Source organism: Entelurus aequoreus, linkage group LG04, assembly GCF_033978785.1.
Source record: "Entelurus aequoreus isolate RoL-2023_Sb linkage group LG04, RoL_Eaeq_v1.1, whole genome shotgun sequence".
In the NCBI taxonomy this organism is placed as follows: domain Eukaryota; kingdom Metazoa; phylum Chordata; class Actinopteri; order Syngnathiformes; family Syngnathidae; genus Entelurus; species Entelurus aequoreus.
In genome coordinates, this window is record NC_084734.1 from 48,683,005 (window position 1) to 48,710,982 (window position 27,978).

Below are 27,978 nucleotides of genomic sequence, written 5' to 3' on the forward strand. Positions count from 1 at the left end.
CTGACGAGGGGGCCGCTTGCGGGCCCCTGACGGCCGCCTGTACAGCAGGCAAGCTGGAGGTCGCGGTGGCAACTGCAGGACAGGATGCAACTACCCAGAAGCTGACTCCAGGACAGGATGCGGCGTCTGCAGAGCTGAAGCAGCAGGCAGCTAGGCTGTCAGCGTCTGCACAGCTGGAGCAGCAGGCGATTGGGCTGTCGGCATCTACAAACCCACTGGAGTTGCTGGTGGCGTCTGCAAACCCACTGAAGTTGCTGGTGGCATCTGCAAACCCACTGGAGTAGCTGGTGGTGGTGGACGAGCTGGGCATAACACTTAAGGCGGCGGCCAGACTTGGCGGAGCACTGGAGGCGGCGGCCGAGCAGGAGGTGGCGGCTTCACTGGACAAGTAGCTGGCAGCGGAGGTCTCAATGGACGAAGGACAGGAAGTGGCGGTCTTGGTAGACGCAGCTGTCCCTCCACAGTCACACAGCTACAAGCCCTAACCTCCCCTCAGGAAGTAGATACCAGACGCTGTCACTGGTTTGAGGGATAAGCGTTTGACCCTTGACCTAAAAGAGAGAAGAAGCCCAGGGTGGGTGGGCACTGAGAAGCGGGAGAGGGGGGGCAGGGGGTGTCAGTACAGGGCATGTACTGTTAATATCGACATCAATTCCCTTTGATTGCAGAAGGTTGACCACTTGTTGCTCAGTTGAAGCAGCGTCCATGTCGTCTGGTTCTCCTCTGTTGTCATCTGCTCTTGCATAGGATCGAGGAGTGATGCTCAGCCCTCCAACGATGATGTCATTATTTCGTGTAAACTGATCCATCTCCTCTTTGATGTTTTCCAAAACACTGATATTCCCCAGATTGGTGTTATCTTGGTGCAGAGCATGCAACTGTTGGCACACTGCTGCCATCTCCTTTTTGATGTTCTCCACAACACTGCTGTTGTCCCAATGGGTGTTATCTTGCTGCTTGGCATTCAACCCTTGGTGCAATATTGCATTCTCCTCTGCCATCATTTTCATCTCCTGTCTTAGTGCTGTGTTGTCTTCAATCTGACAATGACAATCTTAATTTCGTCAATCCATCATATCATTACGATATTCCTTTCTCTCTCTGACAATGTGTTCTTGGAGATTTTAAACATGTTTTTGTGTACCATTAACATCACCTTGTAGAGTTCCAATTAACACTCTTAAATCCAGGTCCTCTTTGTTTGGCAATTTCGGTATTGCTTCGTTGACTTCGTCTTATCATGCTCATGGTTGCTTGGCAACCAAGTGAAGCCGTTGGTGTTGTTAGCTTTGGCATAGAGTGGCGCTTCTAACATGTTTTTTCCACGTAACTTGCATGGGGTTGAGCTGTGTCAACCTGTCTTAAAGTTAAAGTTAAAGTACCAATGATTGTCACGCACACACTAGGTGTGGTGAAATTATCCGTCTGCATTCGACCCATCCCCTTGTTCCACACCCTGGGAGGTGAGGGGAGCAGTGAGCAGCAGCGGTGGCTGCGCTCGGGAATCATTTTGTTGATTTAACCCCCCCAATTCCAGCCCTTGATGCTGGATTGTGTCCTTGAGCAAGACACTTCACCCTTGCTCCTGATGGGTCCTGGTTAGCGCTTTGCATGGCAGCTCCCGCCATCAGTGTGTGAATGTGTGTATGAATGTGGAAATAGTGTCAAAGCGCTTTGAGTTCCTTAAAAAAGGTAGAAAAGCGCTATACAAGTATAACCCATTTACCATTTATTTTTTATTCTGGTTCTGAGATGCTGAGGGAGGTAATGGGTCCCATTTTTATAGTCATTGGTATGACTCGGCCGGGGTTTGAACTCACGACCTACCGATCTCAGATCTAAGCACAAGGCCACTGAGCAGGCTTGGAGGTCACTTGTGTGGTCACAAATGCTTAAAATGTGTCCAACTCTCCCAGTTTTGTTGATTAGCTTCGAGTTGCTAGGCAACGGCTTTGCGCTAGCTTTTAGCTAGCTAGATAGCCCTTGGCTTTCGGCATCTTCGCTTTGCTTGCTGTAGAAAATCTGTGTCTCCCGTCGGGCAGAGTTCAAGTTGAATATGTTAGCAAGCTATTGTAGTAGAATTTCTGACCTTTTGACCTATATTTCTTGTCTTTTAAGAATGTCCGCTCATTTTCAATTCTCTTCTATTTTGTGCCATTGAATGGACCAGTTGTGGGACAAAGGTGAATATGGAGTTATGCCAACCTGTCTACAAAATGTTTAGATTTTCCAAATATGACTAAGAGATACAAGGTTGTTTTGGAACAGACAAAACCAAAACAAAATAATCATGACGCACTAGATAAAAAACAATGACGCACAAGAGACATAAAAAATGGCAGAAGACCGGAACTCGACAGTGATTTTGGCTTGTGTGTATCTTGTTTGCTCCGGAGTAACATGTGGTCTGTCTGCACGGCCAACTTAATTCAACCTGCACTTCTGATAATGGGTAAATACATTTGTTGTACTAAACTACTTTTGTTGCCTGTTTAAGCTTCGGACAATCCACTACACAAATTGGCGTCACGAACAGGATGGTTTAGAAGCTACAGGTCGACAGCCGCTCCCGCTCTCTCTGTCAGGCAGACAGTGTGTTGCACGCGCGCATCACAAGGTAAGCAGTTTGCTTAAAGTGTAAACATTTTCTGCCTGGAGAGAGCCGGATCGATAAGACTAATTGCTGAATCTATTTTTGATAAAAGATAGGTTTAGTCAGGTTCTCCAAAAACAACCTGGAATGGGGTAAATTATGGTTGGATTGAGTTGTTTTATATGTGATCATTTGTCTGTGTGTTTGTTGAAAACTTGTGATTTCTTGTTTTTAACATAAGGGGATTGTTATTAGAATTTTGGTGGTTTGGAGTGTAGAAGCACAGGAGATGTGAGACGAAAAATTTCTTTTAACCTCTTCATCCTCTGTCGTTGTTGGCAGAGGATGCTTCTTTCTGCAAGTGCATCAGATTAGTCAGAGTTGGATACAGCTAAATTATAGGCAAGATTTGCTAACTGGTGTGACATTTGGCCCATATAAATTGATGACGTCTATGAAGGTGCGACATATCTGTTTATGTGGAAACTGCAGCGGTGGGAAAAGCCTCTTATAGGTGACCGCTCATTGACTCCGGTAAAGGAGATCAACTGAGCGGATAGCTGTCACAACGAATTTGGAAATTTGCTGCAAATAGATAGGTATTGATCGGGCTGCATATGGTAGAGCTTTGGTGAAACTTGGTGAAACTGTATGGACTGACCAGACACGAGTCTGTAGGATTGCTGGGTGATTTCCAGTGGTTCTACTGGGCGTTAGGCCAGGTTTTTCCGTGTTGGTCAGGGATAACGCAAGTGCTGCTCCAATGAAACGGGTTAATCACCGTTTTATGAGCAATGATGGAACCTGGTTTTTGTGATATGAGACGGCCGATTCCACAAAAGCACGCGTGCATTAGTTGTTTATATTTGTCCGGACAATGGGGTGGTATGGTAATTTAACAATGTGTGTGTATAATGATGAGTGCTGAAATGTGTGTGTATTGAGTGAGTCAGTTTATGTTGGTACATTTAGATATATGCGTAATTTAATAACTTTTGTGTAGCACCTGGTTTCTTATCTGGTTTAATTCCCCCCTTCCTTTTCCTCCCCCCCTCTCGCAACCTCCCTTCACGCTTTTTCTCACAGCCCCGCTATCTGTAAAAGTTGGGAAATTGTCTAAAATGTGTATGCCTGTGAGAAAATAGACAAAGTTATGTACAGAAAACACACGAGTGAATGATCCATCCATATACTTATTTTCTTCCGCTTGTCAAGAGGTTGGATCGCGGAGGCAGCAGCCTAAGCAGGGAAGCTCCCCCTCTTTGGCGCTGCGAGCGAATTCCAGTCATTTGAATTTATTTTTAACTATACTGGTGATTGTGACTGTGCGATATTACCGTTGTTTTACACACTGAGATTTTGAGTATGGGAAAAAAGGCTCTTGTTCGCTGGTAAATTCTCTGTGTGTGAGTGACTGTGTGACGCATATAAAAAAAAAAAGAAAAAAAAAAAGGAGTCTCAGCTGGGAGACATTTTGAGATAAGAGTGTGTCAGAAGTGTGAGTGACAGCTGCGTGAGGCGTGGGCCGAAGAGGTGTGACACTGTTAGCATAGCATTGAGCTAGGATAGCATTGAGTTAGCATAGCATTGAGCTAGGTTAGCATTAAGCTAGGTTAGCATTGAGTTAGCATAGCATTGGATTAGATTAGCATTGAGCTAGTTTAAAAAAAAAAAAAAAAAAAAAAAAAAAAAAAAAATATATATATATATATATATATATATATATATATATATATATATATAGTGGACAGCTGTACTCAAATCTGAAGAGAAGGCTGACAGGTTGGTTTTGATAATAGGAAAAATAAAATATACTGTATATGAATAAATAAACATTTAAATATCAATACATACATTTGGACTGGGACATTGAAGCATTGTTAAATTCATTAGTCATTAATTACGTGTGTAATATACTGTATTGAACAGCCTGGTTGCTTATCTGATCCATCCAGTTCCTGTGTGGAAGTTGAGACAAAAACACACACACACGCACATCATAGAGTAGGACACATTATAACTTTGAATTAATAGTTATACAACAAATAAATTAATAATATTGAATTTAAATTTGATAAAAATAAATTGATTATACATTGACATTTTAATTTTTTTTAGGAATAAACACACAATAAAATAAAAGTTAAATTTATATTCTAAAAACATCTTAGGGCATCTGTGCAAACTGTGAAACATAGAGTCTGAAGAAGTACAGATAAGAGTCGCCAACACTCAGCGCCATAGTCAAAACAAAACGTAGAGAAGCGTTAAACAAATTCTAATCAGAAGGAAGACAGACCAAAAAATGAGAACTTAAGTAAACGGACAGCAAGTAAACCAGAAATAATAATGTAAATAAATAACAAAGAAAGCAAATTTCTATGTGACATTGGTGCATGTAGAATTACAAGTAGAGAATAAAACAAAATGGAAACAACTGTCTGCAAGATGAGCATGACGTCATGAATTGTGCTCGGGTTGACAATAGATAGATAGATGAACAGATAACACGTTATTGATTCCTTCAGGAGAGTTCCCTCAGGAAGAAGAAGTAAAAAGTAAATAGTAACTAATAAGGGTATAAATGGAAACAAAATAGAAAAATATTACAACGAGAATAAAAAGAGAACAGTAAAATAAGAATATAATAAGAGAAACTAGGCATTAACGACAATGATATAAAAAAGTATTGTACTGTTATTGTTTAGCGACAATTCAAAATCCTTTATAAATATAATTATAGAAGAATAATTCTTCAACAAAATAAATATTTAGAATTAAGTTCACGAGCCCAGATGGATCTCTATTACAATATCCAAAGAAGGTTGATGATTGATTATATGTATAGAAATCTTTATTATAATTTAATCACTTGTTTAATTTTTAAAACGTTTTAGTTATTCTTATATTTTTTTGTCCAAATAAGTCAAGTAAGACCACAACAAATGAGCAATATGGTGCACTGTTATACAATTTAATAAATCAGAAAATGATGACATTATGCTGTATTTTATTTTTTTTATTTTACTGGGAAAAAAAAAAGGTTGAAAACCACTGCCCTAAATCATATCTAAAGCTAAAATTATTTTATAAGACTGATTATTTTGGATTATTGTGTTTGTATTGTGAGAGAAGGGGAGAAAGTGAGAGAGAGAGGAAGAGAGAGCAGGTGAAAAAACAGATTGAGGTAGAAGAGGATGGTTTGAGAAAATATGGGAAAAGGATGTTTATAACCTTACGTTATGTGAATGGTTTCTAGGAGAACAGAAAATAGAAACATTGTGTGAAGTGTAAGGAAGAGATGGATACAGGATGTTGTTTGTAAAGGAAAACGAAAGTGAAGAAAAGATGAGAAAGTGACAAATGAAAGTATTCGTAAATGGTATGCTGTTGATTGTGGTTAGCTGCAAGTTTGCTTATTTGTTTGTTTGTTTAGTTGTTTGAGTGAAATGGGAAGAAATCAATAGGAATAATTACATGCAAAATGGAATAAAACTATGAGTGCGATAGATAATGAATGAATAAATGAAATAAGTTCATTTTGGTCATATAATCAACCATCAACCAATTTGTGTGAGCAGTTTAACAGTAAATTAGACATATTAACAATCATACACATTTACACACAGAAAAGAAAAGAAAAAGAATGACCGAAAAAAGAATAGGCGGAAGCCAAAGCTTATATTGCCCTATGATATACATTTACTGAACATTAAATTACCTGGAACATCAACGTTAAAAGATGAAAGTAATTGTTACTATATTTTATAAATGTTCAAAAAACTTTACTTTTCAAGGGTCTCCAAAACCATAAAAAAAAAACTACATGTGTTCAGCTCATCACTGAGGATGGTCCATCATTTAACTCCTAAAACTGAAATACATTTGTGTTTTTATTTTTATTTTACTTGACCTATTTCAAAAATCAATATCCCCCGTAAATGATAGTTTTCTCCTCTAATGTAAATAAGCTAAGAATACAAACTGGAAGGCTGTTGTTCTTTACTCGGAAACATAATTGCCATTGTTTTAAAATTAAATTATCTGAACATTTAACACATTATGACTTATAAAATGGATTGGTATGATCATAATAATAATGCTTTGTGTAATATTGAAATGAGCCTTTTAAGTTTAAGTATTGGGTCTAATTTTCTTCTATAAACATTTCCCCAAACTTCAAAACAATATTACATATGGAAAAATAAATGAATAATATAACATGTGCAGACATTTCTTATTCAGCATGTGTTTTACTTTATACCGAATAGCAATGGATTTGGATATTTTTCTTTAATATGTTCAATATGTGGCTTCCAACATATTTATGATCAATTATTATTCTGAAGAAGTTAGTTCATATACTCTGTCAAGTTACTATTTCTGGTAAAGATTTAGTCTTATTAATTTCTACATATTGAGATCTATTACTTAAAATAACTACTTAACCACTGTTGTGAAACACTTTCTAATTTATGGGAGTATTGGGATAGGATTGAGGAAGATGTCTGCTGTGGTGGTGGTTAGTTTGGAAATCAATTTAATAAAAGTAAGTTTAAGTCAGGTAACTTTAAAGTGCAGTCTGACATTTTTAGTTTGGAGTCATTTATATTTTTATTTAGACATTGCAGTACACCATACTTCTGGATGTTGAGCTAGAAGAGGATAATGGCATGACAGAATAAAGTTAGAGTTAAAGTTGGGGTGCCGGTGATTGTCACACACACACTGGGTGTGGTGGAATTTGTCCTCTGCATTTGGCCCATCCCAGTGATCGCCCCTGGGAGGTGGGGGGAGCAGTGGGCAGCAGCGGTGCCGCGCCCGGGAATCATTTTTGGTGATTTGGCTCCCAAATTTTTTATAGTCTTTGGTATGACTCGACCGGGGTTTTGAACTTGCGACCTGCCGATCTCAGGGCGGACACTCTAACCACTAGGCCACTGAGATGAAGGAGGCAAACCAAATCTCAACAGCTGTCAGTTAGCTATAGATTTTGAGAGTATAATGCAAATAACTATAACTTTACAACTGTTTGGTGTGAATAGTGTTGAATAATAATTACAAATAACAGCCTACATTAATAATTAGAATAAGAGCCGATATGTAAAGTGTTAAAAAGAGGAGAAGTGTGATTAGGCCTGGCGCTTAGAGCATGGCCTTGTGTGTTTGTTGTGACTAGGTTGGATAACCAGTCGGAGACAGGCAAGGCAAGGCGGGGCAGCTTTGTTTGTGTGGCGTTTTTCATGCAACAAAGTGAAATGAAAGAAAATAAAAGCAAAATTAAAATGCAGACAATAAAAATAAACACAGTGCGGACGTTAAAAGATTAAAAGATTTAGCTGAAAGATAAGGAGAAACGTGAATAAAAACATTCTTTTGTTTTGGAGAATATCACGCACAGCGGGAGGTCAGAGTGCAAGCATGACAGCTTGCTCGCGGCTACTGATAGACAAATGATAGTTTAAATTAACTTATAGATAATCTTTAAGTGAATTAAAAGGGTACTTAAATACACATGAAGTAGTACGTATAATCTTTGAATTAAGGTTATTGATTAGCAATTAATGGGATGGTTAAGACTGTAATTTTAAAACGTGATATGCAAAATTGAACTAACCGAGAGGATATGAAAACGATGGGTGTACATGTTTTGAGTTCCAGATTCTGGAGGAAAAAACCTCAACAAAACGTAAAACCATAGAGACGGACTTTTTTGGTAGCCACGGTTGTGCTAGGTCAAGCGAGGGTGGAAAGGATATGCAGCACGGGGACTGCCAACTTCTCTGAACAAGACAAGCTCCAAAGTTGTAGCCAGAACATGCTCACAAAAAATACAGGTGTGAGAGCAGGACGAACAGCAGGATACAAACAGACCCCTGCTGGACATAAGTGTCAACGGACAATGTTCAACACAATCTTTGAAGCATTCCTTTGTGGTCAACCTGCACACACCTTGTAATGACCTGCTTTACGAACTGTGCCCTGACAATTCAATACCGCACAGAAGGAACTTCCTGACGTTGCCTGACAGCACGACATCAACTGACAACTACTGGGGACGCCTCCCAGGAACGAATGGAGGACGGGGACTGCTCCAACTGTCCTAGCACTGGCTGACTGAGGTGCGTCCGTGTGCCCTGCCACCCAAACCGCCAAAGTGTATGATCACCAATTAGACGACTCATAATAGGAGCCTTTTGACTCTTATATATGGTGGAACTCAAGGTATGGCCGCTCATGTGAACTATCCTTACAACAATTAGAATGGTATAAGATGGACAACTAATGACCCACATTGTTCCTTTGCTCTCTGTCCTGCCTACGAAACCAAAAATTTAGGTCAAATGATAAAACAGGGCGTAGCTGCCGCTGATAGGACCGATACGCAAATACCACATTTTTAATTATTTTGGTTGTCTGTTAAAAACATAGCTATTGGCTGCAATTTGGACACTCCTGCTGTAGGCTACAAGGAGCTAGCAGCTACACAACAGCTGAGCTAAAATAACAAATTTAAGCATATCAAATAATTATAGTTGCTTATTACATACACAAAGTCGCTTAGAGACAGAAGTCTGTAGAAAGTATTCAGTAACAAACGTGTCCGCATTATTAAACTTTCTACCACAGGAAACATACTGAACAAATACAGCAGTTACTGTCAGACTCTAATCCGGATTACCTTGTCTATCAGAGACATGGTTAAAACCCACAACACCTTTCATTCTAATTAATGTACCGGGGGACAAGAATACAGAAAAGACAGATCGAGTGACAAAGGGGGGAGGAATTATGATTTATGAAAGAGAAAACATTAAAAGTAGATCAATTTGAGTATGTTAAAATTTAATTTAATTTAATTTTCCTCAGAAATGTATTTCAAGGTAATTGTAGTATACCGACCAACCACAGATAAAGACATTTTTCTTGATTCATTTTCAGACATCCTCAAATAGCATAGTATGAAAGAAGTAACGTCATGGGGGACGTTAATCTGGACTGGTTAAATAAGACGCGAAGAAAGAAACTTAAGGATATTATAAACGGCTTCTACATGATACAAATGATAAGCAGCCCTACTAAAATTACAATTGGATGACAAAAATCAAAGAGACAATCTGTAAATACACTAATATAAAACCAGAAAGAAGAGTGCTAAAATAAAACAATTTGGATTCTAATAAAGACATCGGGACTCAGCTCTCAAAAGAGCAATTAAAACAGGTCTAAATACAGATCGTATGATTTTAAAAGTTTGGAGGAACAAAGTTACAATGTTTATGCGGAAGTCTAAGGCTGACTTTCCCTTAGAATTAATCAAAGCTGCAAAAGGGAACATTAGAAAATTATAGAAAACCAGATACAAACTTACGGAAAGAGAGCAAACAAGAAACAACACTATAACATTAAATATCAATGGCGCTACTATCGCAGACAGTCTGGACATAAGTAATAATTTTAATGAACATTTCATCCGGTCTGTACAAACCCTGAATAAAAAATCCCTCAAAATCAGTGCAAATAATTGTCATTTATTCAGGATGGACTAATTTTAGAATTAACAAATGAAACAAAGTTAAACAAAATCTTCACTGCATTATCAGACTCACGATCTAGAGATATATATATGGGTTGGACACTATCTTCCTAAAAACATATAAGGATTGTATTATTGCTCGTATAACAACAATTGATAAATAAATCAATAACGGAAAACACTTTCCCTACCACGTCGAGAAACTGCTACTATAATTAAAACCATAAAGCAGGAAATAAAGAAGACCAGAACAATGTACAGACCAATTAGCCTTCTCCCCGTTATAACAAAAGGAATAGAAAATGTGAAGTTAAAAAGTGGCTTTGGAGCAATCAAGGCTGCTCACACGGTCACTAAGAGGGGCATTATGTTGACACATCAACTTAATGTGTAGTATATTTATCCATGAGAGCATTTTTGTTGTAAATTGTGAGGTATGGCTGTTAAAAGCTTGGTTGTTGTTATGAATGATGACAGATGGGAACAAGAGCATGTATTGTCTTTGTGTGATGATGTAAATAAGGTGTGGTTGTATTGTATGTTAAGTATGTGTCCATAAAGGGGCATTTGGTGACTTTTCATAAAATTGATTACATGCTACAGTATGATTATTTTTGATTAATTATTGATTATTATGAATGCATATATTTATTATGATTAATTAGTGTCATAATTCTATTGCTTGATTTGTGGATCCCTTTAATTTAGGTAGCCAGGGACTACAGATGGAAAGTAGCTATTTAGATATAATCTGGTACAGAACATATCTGTTTCTGAACTTAATGTTTCTGTGCATTGTCCCATCATAGATAGACTAAATTAAATACAACTATTTAGTGAATTATTGATGCCACAATAATTCACTAGGTGTTGTAAAATATCAAAGTACTATTGCAAAAGCGAACAGTGACCTCAAACATGACCTGTCCTCCGCCTCTGTTCTTGCTGCACTTGACTATCAGCTGCCTTTTCTTTTTCTTGGATGTTTCTGAAACTACTACTACTACCACTACTACTATTACTATTACTATTACTACGACTAACACTGTCCCTGTGAGAGGGACAGAGGGGGGAGGTGAGTTTGGATTGGGTCAAGTTTGAGCGTGTTGAGGTTTTATTTAATCGATATGATCAATCCGGTACAAGGATAAAGGAACGTAATGATTTAGATTGACAATTGCAGTGGTTGGCGGAAGCAACCCCAACCTCAAAGGAGGGTGCCAATTCAGTAATTAAATGTTTTGTGAATTATCTAATATCCCGACATGGTTTCCCCAAAAAGATTAGGTCAAACAACGGCACCTAATTTAAGAAAACAGGTTAATCTTCTTCAGTCACAAGATCAGCACTTGTCAGGACCAGCAGCTTCCTAGGAAGGTGGAAAGACCATGAGACCAAAATGGTAAGTTTGCAAAATGTAGAATTTGTGTGCCAGTTCCTCTGTGCAGATTTGAGGATGAAAGAAGCCACCCCAGATTCCCTTGCACTCGCTAAGAGGGGCACGGTCAAAGCCGATCCAGGACCAACACCCGATACCTGACTGGAAGGAACCGAGAGGAGAGACAACACCTTGCCAGCAATGACTAAACAATTTGAACTCCTTGCCCTGCAGCTTGAATTCTCACATGGCCAACCTCTCGCAATTGTAGGCTGTTATAGACCTCCCTCTGCCTCCACTGAAGCCCTTGCCTCGCTTGAATCCTTTATGAGTGGGTTAAATGCTAGTGAACTTCTCTTGGTTGGTGATTTAAATTTTGACTGGTTGACTTCCTCTTCTGATAACCTTAAAGCTGTATGCAACTCACTAAACTTAACTCAATTAATCACTTCCCCAACTCGACCCAATACTAAAAACTCCTCAAAATCATCTTTACTTGATCTAATTCTAACCAACGCTCCCCTTAAGTACACTGGCACTGGGGTGTTTGCCAATGACTTGAGTGACCATTGTACAATTGCAGCTGTAAGAAACTGCAAGCTACCAAAATCAAAACCCACTATTACATGCAAAAGAAATATTAAAAACTTTTGCCTCCCAACTTTTATATACGATTTAGCTGCCTTTCAGTGGAACAGAGTTGCTTTAATTGATGATATTGAGATAGCGTTGAAATACTTTTATAATGAATTTCAACGTATAGTCAATAAACATGCTCCCTTTCGAAAACTTAGAGTTAAAGGTCGAAATAATCCCTGGTTTTCCTCTGCAATTGGAAACCTTATCAAAGAGAGAGACGTTGCTTGGGCCAGGGCTCGAAAAACAAAGACAGAGGCTGACTGGCTTAGCTTTCGCCAGCTTAGAAATAAATGTACTTCGCTTGTTAAGAGGGCCAAGTCTGATTTTTACCTGCATGAATGCAAAAAACATATAAATGATCCCAAAAAGTTTTGGCAAACCATAAAAGCTTCTTTAAATCATGTGACCACAAATGACTTTCCAAGTCCTTTAATTACTCAATCTGGTACTTTGTCTGATAAGACAACTATATAAAATTGTTTTAATGAGTATTTTGTTTCTGCCGGATCCTTGTTTGAGTCATTGAATCCCCAATTGTCAAATGTTGGTTTAACTAATGTTAATATACCAAATACACCACAGGCTGTAAATAGACGCAGCACCTGCACTTTTGAGTTCACACCTGTATCAATATCCGAGGTAAACAGTGCACTAAAGAGCCTGGACACAACTAAAGCAGCAGGACCTGACCAAATTGAACCCATTTTCTTAAAATTGGCTGCTGATTTTGTTGCTGAGCCTCTCTCGCATATTTTTAACCTAAGTCTAACAAGTAAAAGCATTCCAAAAATCTGGAAATCGGCCTTTGTTCTTCCCCTGCTAAAAGGGGGTGAACCCACAAATATAAATAATTACAGACCAATTTCTAAATTATGCATTTTAGCAAAATTGTTTGAGAAGATCATCAGTAACCAGCTAGAGGATTTTTTAGAATCAAACATTTCAATCTGGTTTTAGAAAACAGCATAGCACTATTACAGCTGCTCTTAAGGTCCTCAATGATTTAATCGAGGCTGTAGACGGCAAGAAATATTGTGTCGCCCTATTTATTGATTTGTCAAAAGCATTTGACACAGTAGACCACAGTCTGTTAATTCAAGCCCTTCATCACGTTGGATTATCTAAAAATGCAGCTGCTTGGTTCACAGACTATCTCTCCAGCAGAACACAACGTGTACAGGTGGCTGGGACCACCTCTTCATTACTGGACATTACCAAAGGCGTTCCACAAGGCTCAGTGCTGGGGCCCATTTTATTTTCTATCTACATAAATAATCTTTGTAATAATTTGTCAAATGCAATGTACCATTTTTATGCAGACGACACCATTATTTATTGCTGTTCAACCTCCATCACTCAGGCTTTTGAGTTTTTACAAGCTGCTTTTGATGCCATCCAGGCTCGCTTATTTGATCTTAAATTGGTTTTAAATACAGATAAAAGCAAGGTAATGGTTTTCTCTCATTCAAGGGGGCTACTGGAATATATTCCAAATATTGTAACATCAAATGGAAACCCTATAGAGCAGGTCTTAAATTACAAGTACTTGGGTTTTACTCTTGATCAGGAGCTTTCATTTAAAGCCCATATTAACAACTTGGTCTATAAGCTTAGGGTAAAGCTTGGTTTCTTTTTTAGAAATAAAAACTGCTTCTCTCTTAAAGTCAGAAAGAAATTGGTGACAGCAACTATCTTGCCTGTAATTGATTATGGAGACGTGCTTTATTTTAGTGCTTCATCTAAATGCCTCCAGTCATTGGACACTGTTTTTCATTCAGCACTAAGATTTGTTACTGGCTGTCGTAGTCTCACCCACCATTGTCAACTGTATATGAAGTCAGACTTATCTTCATTGAGTGCACACAGATACACACATTGGCTGACTATCATTTATAAGGCTCTTTTAGGTTTAATACCTCCATACTTGTGTACTCTGTTACAAAGAAAAAGCAGCTCTTACGCATTACGTTCTAACAATTTGTATGTTTTAACTGTTCCTCATGTACGGACTGAATTTGGCAAAAGAGTTTTTGGCATTGCTGCCCCTATGGCATGGAATGCATTGCAGACTAAACTGAAACTTACAGAACTACTTCCATTTGGAGCCTTCCGTTCTGTCCTGATGGACAAACAGCGAGAGACGTTTGCACAGTGCCTGTGTTTTTAAAGATGTAAATCTCTGTTGTTTTACAGTTCTCTTATGTATTTTAAAATGTATGTCTTAATGTATTATTTTTGAAACTGCTCTGTGACATGTGCTGTTGACCTCTTGGCCAGGTCACCCTTGTGAAAGAGATCTTGATCTCAATGGGTTTTCTTATCTGGTTAAATAAAATGACGAGAACGACTAAGGTTGCCAGCCAATATGTGTCCGTCGGGACTCCAGCAGCTGTGGAAGGAGGCCCGGAAGCAAGCCGAGGGCCTGGACCAAAGCCCCACGCCCCATACTCTGCCCCAGCCTTCCCCAAAGCCCCCACAGCTCCAACTCTACCTGAGTTTTCCCCAAAGCGGCCAGCGCGCACATGCCATTGCACAGTCTGCCCAATGGACTGAACCACACCCCAAGAAGAGACAGAGACAGACTGTTTGAGTGGATCTCTTTCTTCACCAAGGCAGCCAAAAGGCCAACGAGGTGTCGGCAGGCCACCAGCCTGAGGCACCACCGAGCCATCTATACGAGCACTAATCGAACATGGACTCATACGAAATTCAGTTGTGTGTTCAAAATCAATTGATAATTAACAATATTGGTAACTACATTCATTGCAAATGCCGGGAAAAATATTTTTGCAAATGTCTTACAGTCATAAGTCTATATACATTCATCTATTTATGTTCAATGATGTTCATGATCAAAGTATTTGTTATTCCTTTACTAAATCAAAGGGTAGGCCACTAATTGTGTTCTGTGAGATGGTTTTACTGCAGGCTGGTAACAGCGATCGCTCTGAAGGAGGGTCATAGACGGAATTTTTGCCTCGTATAAAAACATTGAGGTTTTTGCCTCTATCTGTGGTAGAGATTTAACTTAGTGGTCTACATCAGAAATTGTTTTGGTCCAGGGTCTTAAGACCCTGGAAGGCGGGTATGTAGTACAATTTCTGACCTTTTGACCTATATTTCTTGTCTTTTAAGAATGTCCGCTCATTTTCAATTCTCTTCTATTTTGTGCCATTGAATGGACCAGTTGTGGGACAAAGGTGAATATGGAGTTATGCCAACCTGTCTACAGAATGTTTAGATTTTCCAAATATGACTAAGAGATACAAGGTTGTTTTGGAACAGACAAAACCAGAACAAAACAATTATGATGCACTAGATAAAAAACAATGACGCACAAGAGACATATAAAAAATGGCAGAAGACCGGAACTCAACAGTGATTTTGGCTTGTGTGTGTCTTGTTTGCTCCAGAGTAACATGTGGTCTGTCTGCACGGCCAACTTAATTCAACCTGCACTTCTGATAATGGGTAAATAAATTTGTTGTACTAAACTACTTTTGTTGCCTGTTTAAGCTTCGGATAATCCACTACACTATCCTGTAGCTGTGATTACAATCAGTGGTCGAGAAAATTCTGTTTTTAGTCAAAAGTGTGGTTTCGAGAGCACAGTTCTTCCTGTTTGCGTCCTCTCCCGGAAACAGGGAGAAGGCACTGCAATGTTGGTATTAAGAAGTAATGAGTGTTTTTAAATTTAGAAGTAATGTGTGTTTTTACATTTATTAGTTGTCATTTGAAAATATTGTATTTATTGTTTACTTAATAGCAGTTTGTTAGGTTTCATTTTAAAATTCATGCTAGCTAACAGATGTATGCAAGTATGTTACGTAAACATCACTAATGGATGCTGGACAATGAGTTCACAGTTTGGGCTGTCAGCTCATTGGCCCGCGCTGCGCCACTTAACTGTCAATCAGTGAGGCTTTGCGAGTGTGTGTCACATTTAGACAAAGTCTAAGCACTTTTATGTTTGTCATTTTCTTCTCTTACTTTACCCAAAATCAAACAAACTGTGACAACGTTGTATTTTTACACCGTTCCTACTTCCTTTTCCAATGAACCATTTGTGCGCTTCAATTAGCTTAGCTCGTCGCTTCAAGCCACAACTTTTTCATGCATCTTTGATTTCACTTTTACATGTACAGTTGCCATGGAGATCGCCGACACACGGATTCAGGTTTAGCCCCTAGATGAGCCGATAAGGCAACAATAAAGCAAAGAGAGAGGAAGCATTAAGCCAAAGCTCGTTACCGTTAATAGCCTGCAGGTAAAAAATGCTAATGAGGCACTTTTCTCCTTATTTTTATTGTGAGGGAATTCCTTTTAATGTGGAACTAACACATTTTTATGGGGCTTTGTTTTATATGTGATACAGAGCAATGGCTCAGTAAACAAGTTGCTGATGGATCCATGTAACAGCTGCTGCAGCTGCATGGATTGTGGGTACCCCGTAATAACTAGGTCAAGGTTAATAAGCTCTTCAGCACAACACACACACGCCTGCACACACACCCACACACACACATACACACACACACACGCACGCGCACGCGCACACGCACGCGCACACGCACGCGCAGGGCTCAGGTCATAAAAGAAAGTCGTGCAGAACACACTTTCACTGAATGCCTGCACTTTGATTGGACGCCGTTTTAATTGATGAAGGTGCAGCTAATTAGCAGTGCGGGTGGTGATGGGGGCTCATATTACGACAGCTGTGTTGCTCCCACACACTGGGAATGTTCAAAACCAAAGAAAAGAGCGACGCAACCAAACAATCACACTTACATTATTTCATTGATCATATTGACTTATAGAGCGGCAAAGGCTGTTGATTTACTTAACTGCAGGTGTTTGGCCTTGAGTTGTACACAACACATTTGTATTAATATTACAAATATTTGAGCAGTTAATTTTTTTAATTGTATGATGAAATAATTTTTCATAATGTGAGGCACTAGCGGTAGAAAAATGGATGGATGAAAAAATAGATGCCATGTTTGCTCTAAGTCCCCAGGAGGAGTTTTTCTAACTTCATGGTTCTTAGCCCTTTTTGATGAGTCCTGTCATTCAAATACGTCTCAACCAAATTTTGCAACCGCTGGAAAGGGATGGGTTTTTATGCAAATGTATAGGGGACATTATTCAGTACAAATTTTAGGGGTGTTCTGGACTGATTACATATTTTCCTTCATGCTCGTTAAGGCCTTCAAAAAATGTGAGAAAAAGTGAACAGATATGATAAAACTTGGGGTTTCAGTAACTTAGGAGTGTCCTGATACATTTTTTTACTTTTAATACGATATCAATATAGGAGCCTTAACTATGGCCAATGCTGATATTGATCAGATACGATATCAGAAGCAATACATTATTATTTAGTAGAATGGAATGTTAAAAAAGGTTTGATCAAGTTACATTTGTCAAACAGAACACAATTATAGATGTGAAAAACAACTATGTTATTAATCAATAACCATCTGGAATGGACTTATGCTGTCTTTAAAATAATAACTTATTTTTGAAACACCTACTTCACAATTGGTAAGAATGGCCGCCCGGATCTGAACCCAAGTGGTGTTTTGTTATTGGACTTTTGTGCCCGTCACGGATTGTCCATAACGAACACCATGTTCAAGCATAAGGGTGTCCATATGTGCACTTGGCACCAGGACACCCTGGGCCGCAGTTCCATGATCGACTTTGTAGTTGTGTCATCGGATTTGCGGCCTCATGTTTTGGACACTCGGGTAAAGAGAGGGGCGGAGCTTTCTACCGATCACCACCTGGTGGTGAGTTGGCTGCGATGGTGGGGGAGGATGCCGGACAGACCTGGCAGGCCCAAACGCTTTGTGAGGGTTTGCTGGGAACGTCTGGCAGAGTCTCCTGTCAGAGAGAGTTTCAATTCCCACCTCCGGAAGAACTTTGAACATGTCACGAGGGAGGTGCTGGACATTGAGTCCGAGTGGACCATGTTCCGCACCTCTATTGTCGAGGCGGCTGATTGGAGCTGTGGCCGCAAGGTAGTTGGTGACTGTCGTGGCGGCAATCCTAGAACCCGTTGGTGGACACCGGCGGTGAGGGATGCCGTCAAGCTGAAGAAGGAGTCCTATCGGGTTCTTTTGGCTCATAGGACTCCTGAGGCAGCGGACAGGTACCGACAGGCCAAGCGGTGTGCGGCTTCAGCGGTCGCGGAGGCAAAAACTCGGACATGGGAGGAGTTCGGGGAAGCCATGGAAAACGACTTCCGGACGGCTTCGAAGCGATTCTGGACCACCATCCGCCGCCTCAGGAAGGGGAAGCAGTGCACTATCAACACCGTGTATGGTGAGGATGGTGTTCTGCTGACCTCGACTGCGGATGTTGTGGATCGGTGGAGGGAATACTTCGAAGACCTCCTCAATCCCACCAACACGTCTTCCTATGAGGAAGCAGTGCCTGGGGAATCTGTGGTGGGCTCTCCTATTTCTGGGGCTGAAGTTGCTGAGGTGGTTAAAAATCTCCTCGGTGGCAAGGCCCCGGGGGTGGATGAGATGCGCCCGGAGTTCCTTAAGGCTCTGGATGCTGTGGGGCTGTCTTGGTTGACAAGACTCTGCAGCATCGCGTGGACATCGGGGGCGGTACCTCTGGATTGGCAGACCGGGGTGGTGGTTCCTCTCTTTAAGAAGGGGAACCGGAGGGTGTGTTCTAACTATCGTGGGATCACACTCCTCAGCCTTCCCGGTAAGGTCTATTCAGGTGTGCTGGAGAGGAGGCTACGCCGGATAGTCGAACCTCGGATTCAGGAGGAACAGTGTGGTTTTCGTCCTGGTCGTGGAACTAGCTCTATACTCTCGGCAGGGTCCTTGAGGGTGCATGGGAGTTTGCCCAACCAGTCTACATGTGTTTTGTGGACTTGGAGAAGGCATTCGACCGTGTCCCTCGGGAAGTCCTGTGGGGAGTGCTCAGAGAGTATGGGGTATCGGACTGTCTGATTGTGGCGGTCCGCTCCCTGTATGATCAGTGTCAGAGCTTGGTCCGCATTGCCGGCAGTAAGTCGGACACGTTTCCAGTGAGGGTTGGACTCCGCCAAGGCTGCCCTTTGTCACAGATTCTGTTCATAACTTTTATGGACAGAATTTCTAGGCGCAGTCAAGGCGTTGAGGGGATCCGGTTTGGTGGCTGCAGGATTAGGTCTCTGCTTTTTGCAGATGATGTGGTCCTGATGGCTTCATCTGGCCAGGATCTTCAGCTCTCACTGGATCGGTTCGCAGCTGAGTGTGAAGCGACTGGGATGAGAATCAGCACCTCCAAGTCCGAGTCCATGGTTCTCGCCCGGAAAAGGGTGGAGTGCCATCTCCGGGTTGGGGAGGAGATCTTGCCCCAAGTGGAGGAGTTCAAGTACCTCGGAGTCTTGTTCACGAGTGAGGGAAGAGTGGATCGTGAGATCGACAGGCGGATCGGTGCGGCGTCTTCAGTAATGCGGACGCTGTATCGGTCTGTTGTAGTGAAGAAGGAGCTGAGCCGCAAGGCAAAGCTCTCTATCTACCGGTCGATCTACGTTCCCATCCTCACCTATGGTCATGAGCTTTGGGTTATGACCGAAAGGACAAGATCACGGGTACAAGCGGCCGAAATGAGTTTCCTCCGCCGGGTGGCGGGTCTCTCCCTTAGAGATAGGGTGAGAAGCTCTGTCATCCGGGAGGAGCTCAAAGTAAAGCCACTGCTCCTCCACATCGAGAGGAGCCAGATGAGGTGGTTCGGGCATCTGGTCAGGATGCCACCCGAACGCCTCCCTAGGGAGGTGTTTAGGGCACGTCCGACCGGTAAGAGGCCACGGGGAAGACCCAGGACACGTTGGGAAGACTATGTCTCCCGGTTGGCCTGGGAACGCCTCGGGATCCCCCGGGAAGAGCTGGACGAAGTGGCTGGGGAGAGGGAAGTCTGGGCTTCCCTGCTTAGGCTGCTGCCCCCGCGATCCAACCTCGGATAAGCGGAGGAAGATGGATGGATGGATGGATGAAACACCTACTATAGTGGCCACAATAAGTTAAATTATGAGGACACGTTTGCTACTGGATACTTTCTTATACACTTCTGCCTTGGATACTTTGTATGTGTAAGTGATATGCAATTATAAATATTTAATACTTGTTTATATTAACAAATGTTCTGTTTTGGACTACAATATTGTTATATTAAGGACACTTATTACATATGTCTAGCTTGTGTGCTATTGTGTGCTTAGCTGTTGTGTGGCTGCTGGCTCCTAGTAGCCTATATCCTACCATGTTTACCTTTTGTAAATGACTTGACTAAAATACAAAAAAGACCAACCTTGTGTGCTTATTGGAGGACATTTAGATGTTAACTGGCTGTCCAGCTTTGCACAAGTAAACACACTGCAGGGCTGCTTGTATCGGACATTATATCACACATTTTACATGCAAGCATATAAAACCACATTAATTAATGCATGAAGTTCTGACAACTATCAGCCAGTCAGCTACGAATGTGGCAGTTGCCACTTTATTTTGTTTTTCTTCTGCGAATATGCTACCGTAGCATGATTTTTTTTAATAGTAGCTATGCTATTGTTGCTAACATGATGTATGGCACAAGCAATGCTTGGATTGGACATTTTACATTGAAGCCAATACAATCCCATACTTGTTTTTTTGCTGATATCGGACCATAAATGTCTCTGCCAAAATGTAAAAAAAAAAGGTGTGTTGTTTTATTGTGCAGGTTTGAATTAAATACTTCAATTCAATTCAATTCAATATCCGATATCAATTTTGGATTGGTGTCTGGATCTTAATAAAAAAAGAATCCAAGCAGGTCTTCACTGATTTTGTGACATTTTCTAAGCATAATTTGTATGCAAGGTTTGTATGCCAACCAAACTGTGCTTTATGTTTATGTACGTAAGAAATTGACAGAATACTACAATACAAGAATGAATAACAGCAAACATTCATGTAGCTAACAACTCTTGTGTCAAAAAGCTAAATGGTTGATAATTTTGATTGCAAACACGTTTTAATGACAATAAAAAAACAATGTTTTCTTGTTATTTTCCTTTCTACACCGCCGAGCGCAATCAAGTACAATCAGGGCTTCCCTTCTACTGATTTCTCGTGTTTACAGAAGCACTGATTGGCTCTAATGAATTGCCCGAGTAGATCATTTATGATAGAGTCATCTCATTGTGCTGTAAATTCCTTCTTAAGAACAAGAAGGATGAAACTGGCATGATTTATGATAAAAAATCTGATGTTTGCCACTTGGTCCTGGATTAAAGGCCTACTGAAACCCACTACTACCGACCACGCAGTTTGATAGTTTATATATCAATGATGAAATCTTAACATTGAAACACATGCCAATTCGGCCGGGTTAACTTATAAAGTGCAATTTTAAAATTCCCGCCACAGTTCCGGTTGAAAAACTCCTTTGGATATGATTTATGCGCGTGACGTCACAAAATCCACGGAAGTGGTTGTACCCCATCTGACCCGATATAAAAACCTCTTGTTTTCTTCGACAAAATTCCACAGTATTCTGGACATCTGTGTTGGTGAATCTTTTGCAATTTGTTTAATGAACAATGGAGGCTGCAAAGAAGAACGTTGTAGGTGGGATTGATCGGTGTATTATGGGCTAAGTACAATACTTACAGCAACACAACAAGGACTACTTACTACGCCTAGCCGATGCTTGCCGCCAAACCCACGGATGAAGTCCTTTGTCGCGCCGTCGATTGCTGGAACGCAGGTGAGCACGGCTGTTGATGGGAAGATGAGGGTTGGCTGGCGTAGGTGGAGCGCTAATGTTTTTATCATAGTTCTGTGAGGTCCGGTTGCTAAGTTGCTAAATTAGCCTTAGCGTCGTTAGCAACAGCATTGGTAAGCCTTACCAGGCTGAGAATTTTTAACCGTGTAGTTACATGTACATGGTTTAATAGTATTGTTGATCTTCTGTTTATCCTTCCAGTCAGGGGTTTATTTTTTTTGTTTCTATCTTCATTTGAGAACGATGCTATCACGTTAGCTCAGTTGCTAAGTGTGTCACAGATGTATTGTCGTGGAGATAAAAGTCACTTTAAATGTCCATTTCGCGTGCTCGACTCTCATTTTCAAAAGGATATAGTATCCGAGGTGGTTTAAAATACAAATCCATGATCCACAATAGAAAAAGGAGAGAGTGTGGAATCCAATGAGCCAGCTTGTACCTAAGTTACGGTCAGAGCGAAAAAAGATACATCCATCACTGCCTCTCTAGTCATTCACTGTAACGTTCCTCATCTACGAATCTTTAATCCTCGCTCAAATTAATGGGGTAATCGTCGCTTTGTCGCTTCGAATCTCTCGCTCCATTGTAAACAACGGGGAATTGTGAGGAATACTAGCTCCTGTGACGTCACGCTACTTCCGGTACAGGCAAGGCTTTTATTATCAGCGAGCAAAAGTTGCGAACTTCATCGTCGATTTTCTCTACTAAATACTTTCAGCAAAAATATGGCACTATCGCGAAATGATCAAGTATGACACATAGAATGGATCTGCTATTCCCGTTTAAATTAAAAAAATTCATTTCAGTAGGCCTTTAAGATTATGCATCTGGCACATAAAGCGGCACGTTGAGGATGTCTGCCATCACATTTTGCTGACATGAAATCACAGGGGCAGACAAGAGAGATGCTTCATGTTCGCATGTGAGGAAGAGCGACACAATGAACTTAAACATCACCTTGGACAGATCTCCAACCTCCAGGTAAAAACAGATGATGAAAACATTCCAGGTCATCCACACGACCAGCCAGGCGGCGTACTGCAAGAGAATGAAGGCAGAGCGAGCAGTGAGTGCACATAACATACTGTACTTAAGCGACATTGACATTGCATTGTAAGACATACTAACACACATGTAATATACATTTTGCTTGATGGCGGACATGTTTTTCAACCAATCTTGCTCACATTTAACAACCGTGTGCTTGTCGGTCCCATAAAAGTGTGTACCGACTTTCATGGTGAGTGAGCCGAGCACATTAAAGTTAGTGTTGGGTGTAGCGATGTGAGAAATTTTAAGTAGATCCCAAGTCGATCCCACTTATGGGGTTTAGAAACAAATACAAAATAATAGCACAGGTACAGCAAGGGTTTTGACACATTTTCACCTTTTGTGTGCAGCGGTTCAATAGTAGAATTGTTTTTTTAAATATGTCACATGCCTTTATGCTAACACCCAAATACAGAGGTCTTTAATGATTTCCAAGACAAACACCCCCAAGCTGATGAAGATGTGAAGCAAGGACCCCTTACTTGTATATCTTTGTATACAATTGTGTTTCAAATTAAACTGGTCCTAAAGGTACCTTGTTAATGTGCAATCTAAAGTATTGAAATAAAACAGTATAGTGCCTCTAATAGCTGGCTGGCAGTTTGTGCTGCTAATCGCTAGTTGGCAACTACAACACTAATTGCTAGCTATCTTAAGTGATAACATGTAGAGCTGAAACGATTCCTCGAGTAACTCGAGTAATTCGATTACAAAATATATTCGAGGAATTTTCGCTGCCTCAAGGCTTCGTAAAATTTTTTTACGGCATTTTGCCTCGTTTAATAAACAGTAGTCAAAGCTCACGTTTCGCACGGACTGTTTAGGTGTTGCACAGCAGGTTTACGTCACAGATCATACGCCCCCTGCACTGCACAACACCGCTCTTTTAAATACGCTTCAGTTTAGTAAACTTTTTCGCCGACATACTGTAACTCGCAATGGTAGACGCCGCAGAAAGCAGTGGATAAGAGCCATAGCAAAACGAGAATTAAGAAGCAACGAAAGTTGTCTAAGGTGTGGGAACACTGTACACTAAAACGGAGGGAAAACGCAGTAGTATGCAAACATTGCTAAGTGGAGCTTGATACCACAATAGCACAAGTTCGATGCTGTAGCACCTGTAGAGAAAGCATCCGATTGAGGGACGTCCAGAGGCAAGGTAAGTCATCTATTATCAAATGTAAACGCAAAATTTGTGTTAGTAAAATAAATGTTATTCATTATGATAACCAGGATGTGTTCTCTCACTCCCGCGCAGTCATCAAATGCCGCCAAAATGTGTTGAAAACTATCAACGCTATCCGAGCTGTCGTGTTTAATTAGCCTTTCATTAGTAACCACACAAAAGTAGTCGTGCAAAGTTATTCGGATTATTCAAGTCATGCAACCACATGCTGCTTGGATAGCTTGCACTTACACACACTATAGAATGTAAGAGTTCCAAGTCCTTGTTCACATTGGTAGCACTTGTGTGCCAAGTTCCTGTCAGCCATATTGGTTCTGAATATGAAGTTGCACATTTCAAATGCAGTATTAAAGGCACTACCTAATCCACTTTTTATGTTTCATATAATGAAAACTGTTCTTATTGTTTAATTTTTAATACTAAGAATTATTTTTTATTTTAACTTTCTCAGCGAATATTAATTTTGAACTACCGGTAATTTTTTAATATATTTGTTTTCATCTCAAACATGTTGTGATGGCAAAATGAACATTGATTACTATTTTGCATAGAATGAATGCAATGAACTGTATTGCATTTTTAAAATGTAAAACTGCTGTTGTCATTATTAAGTGGTTTGTCTTTTTATATTGTTTATGTATTGTTGGCAGGTTGAAAACAGCTCAGCGGATTTGCGTGGAGAAACCAACGTTTAAACGGCACCGTATAATAATCATCAAAAACGTACGAGAGACAAGATCTTCGTTTATGCGGTCACACCACACAGCACATAGGGCTGTGAGCGCACCTGTTTTTAATAGCACACACAAATTGGCACGGTCAACCACGGACGCATTTTAGCTGTGCGTGTCAGCCTTCAATGATGAAAACAGGCGTTTAGGAAATAAAAGACAATTAGGCCAAATGCAATAATTGAGGGCATATCTTAACATGTATAATTAAACCTTAATTAAGCAAAAATATTATGTATTAGATTACTCGATTAATCGATAGAATACTCGATTACTAAAATATTCGATAGCTGCAGCTCTAATAACATGAATATAATATTATAATTATCAATGTTTTTATTCTAAAACTGCAAGGTACAGTTAGTAGGGTGGCCATGTCAGGGCCATGTCTAAACTAAAGTGTGTTGGATCATTGTTAATGTGTATTTAAAGACATTTACATTTGTGGAAAAAATATGTGGGGAATGTAAAAAAAATATATTAAAAAAAAGTTAACTGACCAAAAATCTCATGAACCCTGTGCAGTATCTCTGTGGAACCACCGGGGGTCCTGGGCCCCTTGCTGAAGACCTCTGATTTAGTTTGTTCACTTCCTCTGCCGCGACCAATCAATGTTAATTATAGAGGGAAGGGGAATGTTATTGCAGGTGGAACAATGGATGTGTTACATCAGTTATTTTATTGCTAAAGTTGATACAAAATCAGATCAGCCAATTGCAACAGGAGAGCGGCAGGAAAGAAGAGCCTCCTATAACTGATTGGCAGATTATTCATTTGAAGAAGTAGATTTGAGTCCATGTTGCTTCAGACAAGCAAAGAAAGCTGAAGATCACCTACCCCAGTGACGTATCGCGGTCGGAACTGGATGGTGCCAAACAGGCCCAATATGACCATGATGATGTGCAGGAAGTTGGTCAGAATGGGAGCCCACTGGTAACCCAGGAAGTCAACGATCTGACGCTCCAAGATGCTGACCTGAGTTGACACAGAGTGGTTGAACATCATTATAAAACAATTTGTTCCAGGAAGATTCATCCCCAGATTTCAAAGTCATTTGACAACTTCGATCAACTGAACTATTTGTATTTATTGATTTGCACACACAAAAACTATGAATATACAAAGTAAAGCCAAACAAAAAAGGTTAAGAAGACGCTAATGTCCTGTAAAGACACCAAGACATCACAATAATCACAGCAGCCAGGATAAACAAGTCAAATACAATACATATCATACACAACAAACATACTCATCATAGTTCGCTACAGACCAATATACCCTTCAATTGTTTTTAAAATAATAAAACACATTTGTGAATTGAAGAGCTGGTGGTAAGTTATTCCAAAGAGAGGGTCCTCTGTAATTAAGCCTACATTGCTTCAGAGATGTCGTACATAATGGTGGATAACTGTATACATCATGCACTTTGACCCCTTCCCCTTTGGACTACAGATGGAAATTTGCTACTAAGCTACAGTCTGGTAAAACCACCTGTGCTTTAGACATAGTGTAATTGTACATTGTCACGTGACATATACATAAAATTAGATGCACAAAATATGTTCACATCAAATATTGTCAAAATGTTTTCTTTTATAAAAAAAGAGGAGCAAAATGAAGAAAAAATGCATAATTCTCAAGAATGAAGTTTTAATTAAAAAATACATTGTAAAGGTATTATTGTCAAATAGCATCTAAATACTATTGTGGATACATTCCACTATAATATAAAATGTACGTATCATTTTGAAAAATAAAATTCCCCTTTGGACTACAGATGGAAATTTGCTACTAAGCTAGTCTGGTAAAACCACCTGTGCTTTAGGCATAGCGTAATTGTACATTGTCACGTGACGTATACATAAAATTAGATGCACAAAATATGTTCACATCAAATATTGTCAAAATGTTTTCTTTTATAAAAAAAGAGGAGCAAAATGAAGAAAAAATGCATCATTCTCAAGAATGAAGTTTTAATTAAAAAATACATTGTAAAGGTATTATTGTCAAATAGCACCTAAATACTATTGTGGATACATTCCACTATAATATAAAATGTACATATAATTTTGAAAAATAAAATTCCCCTTTGGACTACAGATGGAAATTTGCTACTAAGCTACAGTCTGGTAAAACCACCTGTGCTTTAGGCATAGCATAATTGTACATTGTCACGTGACTTATACATAAAATTAGATGCACAAAATATGTTCACATCAGATATTGTCAAAATGTTTTCTTTTATAAAAAAAGGAGCAAAATGAAGAAAAAATGCATTTTCTCAAGAATGAAGTTTTAATTAAAAAATACATTGTAAAGGTATTATTGTCAAATAGCACCTAAATACTATTGTGGATACATTCCACTATAATATAAAATGTACATATAATTAAAAAAAATAAAAAAACATTTAAATCAAAATACTTCTTCATCAACAATAATAAAAAATGGTCAGAAGCAGCAGGCTAATTTTGATGCCATCAATGAATAATTTCACATATTCTTTATTATAGGTATTGTTTTTGTTATAGAAATCATAATGCTATTTTTTTCTAATATATAAAATATATAATATAATTTTAAAGCATACAGAAATATTTGGCAGTTCTTAATTTGCTTCTCTTGTCAAGCAATCACGATTATAATCAGAAATACCATCTGCAAACAGAAGAGGCAGTACAGCGCAGTACTGTGCAAGTAATGTTAAAATTTAATGGTAAAAAAAACAACTTGATCCTATCATCATTAGCACTATTCTCTAATTTAGGTTTATCACTAAAACCATTGTGAAAATAAACACAAAAAAGCCAAAGAAAATGAAAAGCTCTTGTTTTGAAGTCTTGACAAGTCTTCTATTTCCAAGTTGATCTTAAAACCTAAGGACCCCAGTACACAGGGCAGCTGCTAGACAAGACACAACACATTAACTCAACAATGTCAGCTAAAAGCTCAACCAAACCAATCTTAGATGAAACAGAAAACAATATATAAACTTAAATTGGCAAAAACAAGCCAGATGCTAAAACAGGAGCTTCTTGATCTACTTTTATACACGTTTATATTTTCATATCTACAGTATCCATCAAAGTT

The 27,978-nt window shown here is 39.6% G+C and overlaps 1 protein-coding gene across 2 annotated transcripts in view; it reads right to left on the reverse strand.

Moving 5' to 3' along the window:
* The window catches only part of nkain2 (sodium/potassium transporting ATPase interacting 2), a 203,847-nt gene that overhangs the window by 73,168 nt on the left and 102,701 nt on the right, over positions 1–27,978 (reverse strand). For both annotated transcript variants that reach the window (XR_009825922.1, XM_062045073.1), the window contains 2 exons: positions 25,726–25,863; positions 22,879–22,959 (listed from right to left, as the gene is read on the reverse strand). Coding sequence is in view for 1 of the 2 variants with exons in the window: in XM_062045073.1 (XP_061901057.1) it covers positions 22,879–22,959; positions 25,726–25,863 (219 nt within the window). In the remaining variant the exon portion in view is untranslated. The remainder of the gene's footprint in view (positions 1–22,878; positions 22,960–25,725; positions 25,864–27,978) is intronic.